The sequence below is a fragment of the Condylura cristata genome, unplaced genomic scaffold (genome assembly GCF_000260355.1).
Source record: "Condylura cristata isolate star-nosed mole 26May11 unplaced genomic scaffold, ConCri1.0 scaffold00055, whole genome shotgun sequence".
In the NCBI taxonomy this organism is placed as follows: domain Eukaryota; kingdom Metazoa; phylum Chordata; class Mammalia; order Eulipotyphla; family Talpidae; genus Condylura; species Condylura cristata.
Genome location: NW_004567156.1, coordinates 1216241 through 1225939, shown reverse-complemented (window position 1 = coordinate 1225939; position 9699 = coordinate 1216241). Strand labels below are relative to the sequence as shown.

General features: G+C 48.9%; 2 protein-coding genes across 2 annotated transcripts in view; both read left to right on the top strand.

The window, feature by feature from the left end:
* Positions 1 to 225, top strand: part of SLC44A4 (solute carrier family 44, member 4) — an 11318-nt gene extending 11093 nt beyond the window's left edge. Inside the window, exon 21 of the mRNA XM_004695143.2 lies at positions 54 to 225. Coding sequence (XP_004695200.1) covers positions 54 to 175 — 122 coding nt within the window. The 3' untranslated portion in view covers positions 176 to 225. The remainder of the gene's footprint in view (positions 1 to 53) is intronic.
* Positions 226 to 609: 384 nt separating this feature from the next.
* Positions 610 to 4943, top strand: NEU1 (sialidase 1 (lysosomal sialidase)). The gene is made up of 6 exons (XM_004695106.2): positions 610 to 869; positions 1264 to 1456; positions 2117 to 2379; positions 3142 to 3324; positions 3488 to 3710; positions 3791 to 4943. The coding sequence occupies exons 1-6, from the start codon at positions 624 to 626 to the stop codon at positions 4015 to 4017; spliced, it is 1335 nt and encodes a 444-aa protein (XP_004695163.2). The 5' UTR covers positions 610 to 623; the 3' UTR covers positions 4018 to 4943.
* The last annotated feature ends 4756 nt before the right edge of the window (positions 4944 to 9699 follow it).

Sequence of the window (9699 nt, the reverse complement as noted above, 5' to 3'; positions counted from 1 at the left end):
GGGGGGGGGGGTGATCCCCGAGGGTCCATTTTTACTGGTCTATGTTGGCTCAGTGGAAGACCTGGAGCGGAACGACGGCTCCCAGGCTCGACCCTACTACATGTCCAAGAACCTTCAGAAGATTCTGGGCAAGAAAAATCAGGAGACCTCGGGGAACAAGAAGACGAAGAAGTGAGAAACTTCATCCTCATCAGGGGCTGCTCTTCGTCTCCCAGCTCCCCTCCACAGCCTTCCCTACCCCCATTTTGTAGTAAAATGATTTTATTAAAGAATGATATTTTGTTTTCTCAAAAAGTCTGGGACCTTCATTCCATCCGAGACAATACGACGCCTCTTTTGCCCCGCGCCTGCATCTTTAAAACAGGCCCGCCCTTATGACGCCCCCAGACGCCGGGGCCAATCACAGGGCTCCCTGGGAGTAATGCCCGCCCCTTTACTCCGGCCGCGGCGCTTTTCACTGGGTCACGCGCTCCAGACCTACGAAGACGGCCAATAGGAAGGGCAAGCCCGGGGCACCGGCGGGTGACGTAAAAGTTAGACTTGTGAGGGCCAATGAGAATGGCGGAAGTGGGGCCGGGTGCTGCGAGCTCTGGGCGGGCTGGGTGGGTGCGGGTGACACCTGAATGTTTAAAGGGCCAGAGTCAGCTGACAAACTCCAAACTAGGTCTCCTCCTGGGGGTCTGGATCGGGATCTTTGCACGGGAGAGATGACCGAGGAGAGAGCTGGCGCAGTGCGCCAGAGCAGACGCGGGGCACAGCGGCTGGTAGAGACTTTTGGAGGATGCAGTGTGCAGTTATTTGTCGGGATCTTCTCCCTGCTGCTGTCGCTGGCAGGGGTCGGTGCTACTGCAAAGAACGACTTCAGTTTGGTGAGTCGCACAGCCCAGTTCCCGACCCTCGCGTCTGGGTCTGTGCCCTGGGCCCTCCAGGACAGGACTGCTGAGCCTTCTCTCTGTGAGGCTCCGCCGTCTGTCTCATATCCCATTCGTTCCACTACTCCCATTCCCCTTTCCATTCCCGGCCCTTGCACTTCTCCTCCAGAGTCTCCTAGGTTTGAGCTTCTTCCCTATTTGAAGTCCCACTCCCCTCCTAAGAAGTGAGTGTAGAAGTTGCAGAACAAGGAGAATCCAGAGAACAAAGCTGAGGGCTCCTGATCCCATCAGCCTGCCTCTCCCAGGGGAACTTGAGCCTGAGTCTCAATCCATTTGTTCTGAAACCCCAAACCAAGTTTCTTCTTATTGACCTGCCTCTCTTTCATCTCAGGTGAATCCACTGGTCACTATGGAGCAGCTGCTGTGGGTGAGCGGGAAGCTGATTGGATCTGTGGACACCTACCGCATCCCTCTCATCACAGTCACTCCTCGGGGCACTCTCCTTGCCTTTGCTGAGGCCAGAAAATTGTCTGATGTAGACAAGGGGGCCAAATTCATCGCTCTGCGGAGGTCCACGGATCAGGGTACAAGAGTTAATGCTAAGCTGGAAGAGCCTGACCTGCCCATGGGTCCAGAGAATAGTGAAACATGGAGAGTTGGAGGCCTGGGTCCTTAGCAGTTAGAGAGAACTTCATGAAGGAAAATGTCCCAGGCAGTGATCTGGAAATGGCAATTATTCGGATTTTTATTGAGCACCTACTATGTGCCAGGCACTGTTTCAGGTTCTGTGAATAATTATGAACAAAACAGAGCAAAAATCCTGTTGCTCTTAGAATTTATGTTCTGCTGGGGACTAATTAAGTAAATTTATTGCATGTGTTGGAAGGTGGGAAATGCAATGAAGAAAAGTAGGGGAAGAGGTGTGAGGCATGTCAGCATTTGACTGCAATTTTAGATGAGTGATAATTGAGCAAAAACTCAAAGGAGGTGAAAGAATAAGTCTGGAGGAAGAATGCACCAGGCAGATGTAACCAGCCCCAGGAGAGAAGTTACTGAGAACTAGGAAGGAGCATGTGTGGCAGGTGGAGTGAGCAAGGATAGAGTAGATATGAACAGAGGAAAGAAGGGGCAGGTCCAGTGACACCCTAGGCCTTGGGTCTCTAGCGGAATGTAGAAACTAACAGGGAGTGGTGAATGGGCGTCTCCAGCGTGCTCACCTCAGGTTTCTTCCCTGTTTTCTTCAGGCAGCACATGGTCTCCTACAGCCTTCATTGTAAATGATGGGGAATCCACGGATGGCCTGAACCTGGGCGCAGTGGTGAGCGATAATAAGACAGGAACGATATTTCTTTTCTACGCGCACTGTGCTCACAAGATTGGCTGCCAGGTATCCTCCACCATGTTGATATGGAGTAAGGACGATGGTGTTTCCTGGAGCCCTCCCCGGAACCTCTCTGTGGATATCGGCACTGAGATGTTTGCCCCTGGCCCCGGCTCTGGCATTCAGGTCTGTCCTGAGATGGGTGGTGGGCTCTCTAGTGGAAGATCCCCTTAAAGTTCCTCACAAGAAGGTCCTATGAGGTCAGATCTCCTGATTAGAATGGACTCTGTGGGAGAAAAGGGCATGCTAGAAAGAACACCCGCCAGAGGGAAGAGGGGACTTTGGCACTGTCTCCCACATGAGGGTTGTCAGCAGGGCTGTCCCTGTGATCCTGTGCACGGTAGGAAAAGGCACCCCTTCTTCTGAGCAGACAGTTCTGTGTCATGGTGCACAGGTTGGTAAGTGGGGTGTGTGTGCCTGTGCATTCCCTCTGTGCATGACCTTCATCTTCTGCATAAGAGCTTTTTTCTTAAAGATGTATTTATTTATGCATACAGAACTGGAGTACAGGGCAGAGAGCAGGGGTGGTGAGGAGCTTCACTAGTGAGAGAGTGGGGAGCAGAACAGGCAGATCTACTGAAATACCCTGCTGAGGGGAGCAGTGGGCGAGTCAGGAAAGGTCTGCTGCACCATGTGGTTTACCTCTGGGACTGGGGATCGAACTTGTACCAAAGCGGCTGTGGCTAGCTTACTGCATCCTAATCCTTTGCACCACCAAGGAGGGCCACAAGAGCTTCTTAAATCACATAGTAGTTGTTTGTGGGATCCTTCCAGATCCCTCGGTGAGCAAGGACAGTCTTGAAGGGGACCAGACAGTGTCCTCACATGTGATAGCTGGGTCCCTTCCAGCTTCCGAGCCCCTCTGTGACACTCATCTCTTTCCCACAGAAACAGCGGGAGCCAAAGAAGGACCGGCTCATTGTGTGTGGCCACGGGACGCTGGAGCGGGATGGGGTCTTCTGCCTCGTCAGCGATGACCACGGTGCCTCCTGGCACTACGGCGGTGGGATCACCGGCATCCCTTTCGACCAGCCCAAGCGCAACAACGATTTCAACCCTGATGAGTGTCAGGTGAGGAACCTGCCAGTGGCTTCCCCACTCAGCCAGTCTTAGCCTCCAGGGCTCTGTTGCACTCACAGACCTGAGCTCTGGCTGCCCCCTCCCAGACTTGCTCCCTCTGGCCCGTACCCTGCCCACCCGCTGGAACTTCTGAACCCCAGTTCTCTCTCCTCAGCCCTATGAACTCCCGGACGGCTCAGTTGTCATCAATGCCCGGAACCAGAACAACTACCACTGCCGCTGCCGCATCGTCCTCCGCAGCTACGACGGCTGTGACACGCTGAAGCTGCGTGACGTGACCTTCGACACTGAGCTCATAGACCCAGTGGTCGCCGCGGGAGCCGTAGCCACCAACTCCGGCATCATCTTCTTCTCCAACCCAGCCCACAGGGAGTCCCGTGAGTGTCTGCAGGGTGGGGTGACCCGGGACCCCGGGGCATGGGGAGATGCCCTCCCCTAACTCTGCTGCTCTCCACAGGCGTGAACCTGACCCTGCGCTGGAGTTTCAGCAATGGCACCTCATGGCGGAAGGAGAACATCCAGGTGTGGCCAGGGCCCAGTGGCTACTCATCGCTGGCAACCCTGGAAGGCGGCGCGGGTAGGGTGAACCAGCCCCCCCAGCTCTTCATCCTGTATGAGAAGGGCCGGAACCGCTACTGGGAGAGCATCTCCCTGGCCAAAGTCAGTGTGTATGGGACGCTCTGAGCAGCTGGGCACCTGCCACTGAGGTAGCCCCTCCGCGGGTCTGCAGGGGACTGCTGGAGACAAGTCTACCTTTAGACTCAAGTCTGTTGACAGGGAAATCACTCAACAGGACACACAGGACGATAGACTGGCCTCTCGCACAGGGGATGCGCTGCCCTGGCCCGGGGTGCTGCCCTGCCACGATGCTGGTTCCGTTGCCCTTCACCTTTGTGCCCACCCAGGAACAGTGGGCCCATTCCTTGGGCACGGTGGGTGGGCCTGCAGAATTGAATCGGTGTGAACTCAGGGAATTGGGGGGAAATGAACTTCTTCTTTGGAGGTGCAAACTGGCTCTGAAGAGGGTGAGTGACCGTTCCAGGGGCAGGACATTTGGATGCAGGGTACAGATGTAGGTGCAACAGCAGCCTTGATTATTTATAAATCACAATGTTTATAAATTAATGTTATGAATGAAGGCGAATGAGCATTTGTAGTCTCTGGTTTTGTCACTTCACTGCTTCATGTCTATTCTTCATAGACACTTGAGAACTGGGAATGCGTGTGTGGGAGGGAATGTGTGCGTACTGACCATGAATATCTGACTTTGGCAAACCCTTCCCCTTTCACATTCTTTCTCAACACAGAAATAAAGATTCATCGTTACGGATGTAATGAGGAGCGAGGGAAGGCCTACGAGATTTTAAGACCTGCTTTGTTTTATGTTTTCTATTTTAAGATGGAGTGGACACTATCTTCCATGAGGCAGGGGCAGGTTTATAAAATGTAGAGGGGAAATCTCTCCCAGGTCAGCCTGGTGGAGAAATAAGCACTGTGACAAATTATGTGAGAACATATTAGCTTCATTCTAAGACAGATGTTTGTAAAAAGAATCTGGGCAGAACCTCCCTGGTGGCGCAACAGGGTACAGCACAGCATTGCAAGCTAGCTGCAGCTGCTTCAATCCCCAGCGCTGAAGGTGACCCACATGGCCCAGCAGACCTCTCCTGACCTGCCCGCTGCTCCCCTCAGCAGTGGACTTCATCGATCTGCCTGTTCTCCCATGCACCTCTCTCCTGTACCCCACTTCTGTATGCGTAAATAAATTTTAAAAACTAAAAGAACCTGGGTAGCCTAGGGAAGAGGGGGAGAGCTTTCTTCCATGTCAAAAAAAATTTTAAAAATACAGTGCCTCAGTGAGATGGTCAGTGTCTAAAGCTTCTGGGCGAGACCTCTAAGCCTGAAGTTAGAGTTGTGTTTTGCTTTCAACTGCTTCTCTAAAAAATGTTAAGATAATTTATTCTTTTTTTTTAAGGTTTTTTTAATTTATGCATACAAGAACTGGGATACAGGCCAGAGGTGTAGGCGGGGGTGGGGGTGATGGTGAGAAGATTCACCAGAGACAGAGTGGGGAGCAGAACCAAAACACACTGCTGAGGGGAGCAGCGGGCAAGACAGGAGGGGTCTGCTGCGCCATGTGGGTCAGCTCCCTGGTGGACAATGGAACTCATGCTACAGTGGCTGCGGATAGCTTCATAGTGCTGTGCCTCAACCTGTTGTGCCACCAGGGAGGGTCCAGGATAATTTATTCTACCTGATGGGAGAGGTGGAGTAATCCCACTGTATGTGAAGACATGGTATAGTGTTGTCATATTTTATCCAGCATGTGTGATCAATATGGAATACTTCAGTGCTTTCATTTATAGACATTTTCAAAAACACAAAGAAAATAGCTTGATGAGCCCTCATCGACCCCATGCACCCCACATTCAGGGTCAGCAGTTATCAAGATGCGTCTTTTTCCTATTTCTTTCCATTGGCTTGAGTATGTTAAGGCAAATCCCAGACCTCGCCCCTACATTAAGTATGAATCTCATTCTTTAAAATGGAACTTTATATATATATATATATAATAGTTTATTTTTACATCATTTTGTGTATTTTGTCATCTCAGTTGTAACCCCCATGGGCTTCCCATCACCAAATCACCCATGTACCGTCACCATAGTCCAGTGCATTTCCCTCCCCCCACTGTTTTTGATACCATTCCCTACTCCACCCCCATAAAATGTCTCTGGTATATGGCTATTTATTATTATTATTATTTTCTCGCCTGGTCCGTTATACTCCTACTATGAGTGAAACCATCCAGTATTTTTCCTTTTTTTTCTGGCTTATTTCACTAAGCATGATATTCTCCAGCTCCATCCATGTTGCTGCAAAAGACATGTGTTCCTCTTTTTTGGTTGCTGAGTAATGTTCCATTGTGTATATGTACCACATCTATTTAATCCAGTCATCCACTTTTGGGCATTTGGACTGTTTCCATGTCTTTCCAATTGTAAATAAAGCAGCAGTAAACATGGGGGTGCAGGTATCTTTTTGAATCAGTGTTTTTGTGTCTTTTGGGTAGATACCTAGGAGTGGGATTGCTGGGTCGTAGAGAAGCTCCATGGTAAGCAGTTTGAGGAACCTCTAAACAGTTTTCCATAGTGGTTGTACTAGTTTGCATTCCCACCAGCAATGCAGGAGAGTTCCTTTTTCTCCACATCCTCGCCAACATTTGTTGTTGCTAGTTGTTTGAAGATGTGCCTTTCTCACTGAGGTGAGGTGGTATCTCATTGTGGTTTTAATTTGCATCTCCCTTATAACGAGTGATGTTGAACATTTTTTCACATGCTTGTTGGCCATGTGCATTACCTCTTTGGAGAAGTGTCTTTTTAGCTCTTCTGTCCATTTTTTGATGGGGTTGTTTATTTTTATTGAGTTTCGTCAGTTCTCTGTATATTTTTGTGATTAATCATTTATCACTAGTTTTGTGTGAGAAAAATTTTTCCCAATCAGTGGGATGTCTGTTTGTTTTTTGTAATGTCTCTTTTGCTGCACAGAAGCTCTTTAACTTGATGTAGTCCCATCTATTTGTCCTTGCCTTCATTATTGTGGCATTGGGTGCTCTATCTTTAAAGATGTCACTCAAGTGTATGTCATGTAGTGTTTGACCCATCTTTGCTTCCAGGTATTTTATGGTTTCTGTTCTTATGTCTAGGTCTTTAATCCACTTTGAGTTGATTTTTGTGCATGGAGTGAGGTCGTGATCTAGTTTCATTTTTTGCATGTAGCTTCCCAGTTTCCCCAGCACCATTTGCTGAACAAACTTTCTTTGTTCCATTGTATAAGATGGAACTTTTTACATATAACCATGAACCATTGTACACTCAAATTGTTACCAATAGCTGTGGGGTCATGTAGCACCCAGGCCATGTTCAAATTACATGAACTGTTCAGCTATGTCCAATCTATAGGTGATCTGTTCAAATCAGGATCCAAAGAAAATTTATGCATTGCCTGTTATTGTCTCTTAAGTCTTTTTGTGGTTTGAAAGCACTTGGGTCTCGTGTCTAACCTACTAGGACACCTCTTCCCCCCCCCCCCCAACCCCCCAGCCTTCCCCAGCAGCTCTGCTGAAGAATCAGGCCTGTTTGGGGATCTCTCCTGTCCTCAGAACTCTGCAGTAGCAATTTGCATCGGTGGTAGCAATAGGTCCAGCCCTGCATTTGGCAGTGCCTGCCCACGTCTGCTCACTCTCCAAGGTCCTAAATTTATGTGGGTTGACAGTTGGTCAGAAGCTCCATTTCCTCTTTGTGAGGTAACACCTCCTACCAACTTTCCCAGAGTAACCTGGGTGACAGTTGTCGAAGTTGATCTTATGGTGACAGTGCCACCAGTGTTGCCATGGCCTCTTGGGGGCTGGCTGATGCTGCTGTGCTCACGGCTCATGTGACCCCAAAGTTTCCAAGTTTTCCTCAGTCTGGGTCAGTGGCCAAGACAAAAGTCTTTTAAATTTGTACATTTGCTTGTTTGTTGTTTGTTTAAAGATTTATGTATGCATACAAGAACTGGGGTGTAGGTCAGAGGTGTAGTGGGTGAGAGGATTCACCAGAGACAGTGTGGAGAACAGAACAGGCAGATGGGCTGAAGTACACTGCTGAGGGGAGCAGCAGGTGAGGCAGGAGAGGTCTGCTAGGTCATGTGGGTCAGCTCCCTGGCTGGGGATTGAAATTCGTGCTGCAGTGGCTGTGGATTGCTTCATAATGCTGAGGCTTATCCCCTTTCACCACCAAGGAAGCCCAAAAGACTTTAATTTGTTTTAATCTCCAATAGTCCATCCTCCTCGCATCACTTATGTATTGATACTATTCATTGCCAACATAGGGTCGTTTGGTCCTGAGAACATTTCAGTTGCAAGACTTGTCAGTTTGCTTTCTTGTATTAAGGCTCTTTGGTTACCCTGAAGATGGTTTGTAAGGAAAGGCAGGATGAATGTTTCATTTCCCCATTCAACTGTAGATTCTTAGAGTAAACTGATGCAATGCTTTGCAGTGGCCAGTAAACCACTTTGTTACCACACAAGAGACACACAGGTGGAATTTGCAGTCTGCAAGAGGATTTTCGGGGACCGGGAGGGGAGAAGAATAAGGAGAGAAGCACAGGCAGCCCCGTCTGCATGGAATACAGATCATGAAATAGATCCAGAAGCCAGTGATTCTGCATCCTTGGGTTCAGCCTTTGATGGAAATTTCCACCCTGGTCGCTTGCATCTGGAGTGAATATGCAGACTCTTGTTTCCTGGTCACTATTTCCTAGATACCATTTGAACTAGGGTCTTGGAGCTTTCCAGGGTGTTGGTACACCCCAGCTTGGTGCTGGACCCCTCAGATACTGAGGGACGCGCTGATGCAAGGAACAATGGGAAGGGCGGTGCCCACAGCAATCTGCTGTCCTCTGCCTCTGACAATTGCACATCTGACAAAAGTTTGCTGACAATGTTATTTACTAGAAACAGTGGAAGGAAATGATACCATGAATGTCCCATGCACTGTTTCCTGGTGAAGTGTCCTGGCATGAGGCTTGTGAGAGAGTAACTGTGTTACCATTTCAGTCCAAGAACCCTCAGCCAAGCAGGGGAAGCCTCAAGGAAAGGCCTCCTCCATGGAGGGACTGGGGCCACGGACCCCACTGCCCGTCTGTAGGTTCGGTGTCTCTAGTGTCAGAGTCCAGGACTTTGTATTTCTTTTAATTTTTTAAGATTTATTTATGCATACAAGAACGGGGGTACAAACCAGAGATGTGGGGGTGAGAGGATTCACCAGAGCAGAGCAGGGAGCAGAACAGGCTGATTGACTGAAACACACTGCTGAGGGGAGCAGCAGGTGAGACAGGAGAGGTCTGCTGGGCCATGTGGGTCAGCTCCCTGGCTGGAACTTCTGCTGCAGCAGCCACAGAAAGCTTCATAGTGCTGCACTTTAACCTGTCACGCCAGCAGAGAGGGCCCAGGCCCTGGATTTTTAATAGGAACAGCAGAAGCATCTAATGCTAGAGTCCCTGTACTACAAATTCTTACTTGCATGTATTAATGTTACATAATACATTATATGCATATCATACATTAAATGATATGTCCCGGGTATATAAACAAGTACATATAACTGTGTATAATACATAGCACATTAAATTATACATTGTACATACAAGCTATATTTAACATGGATCTTCATTATCGATACAGTTGATAAATCTTGCATACTGTATAAACCTACTTATCATACATAAATCATTAAGTCAATAATAAATCTAGGGCATCTCTGGGGATCTAGGGGTTAAGAGTCAGCACTATCACTGCTAAGGCCTGAGTTGGATCCAAGACCA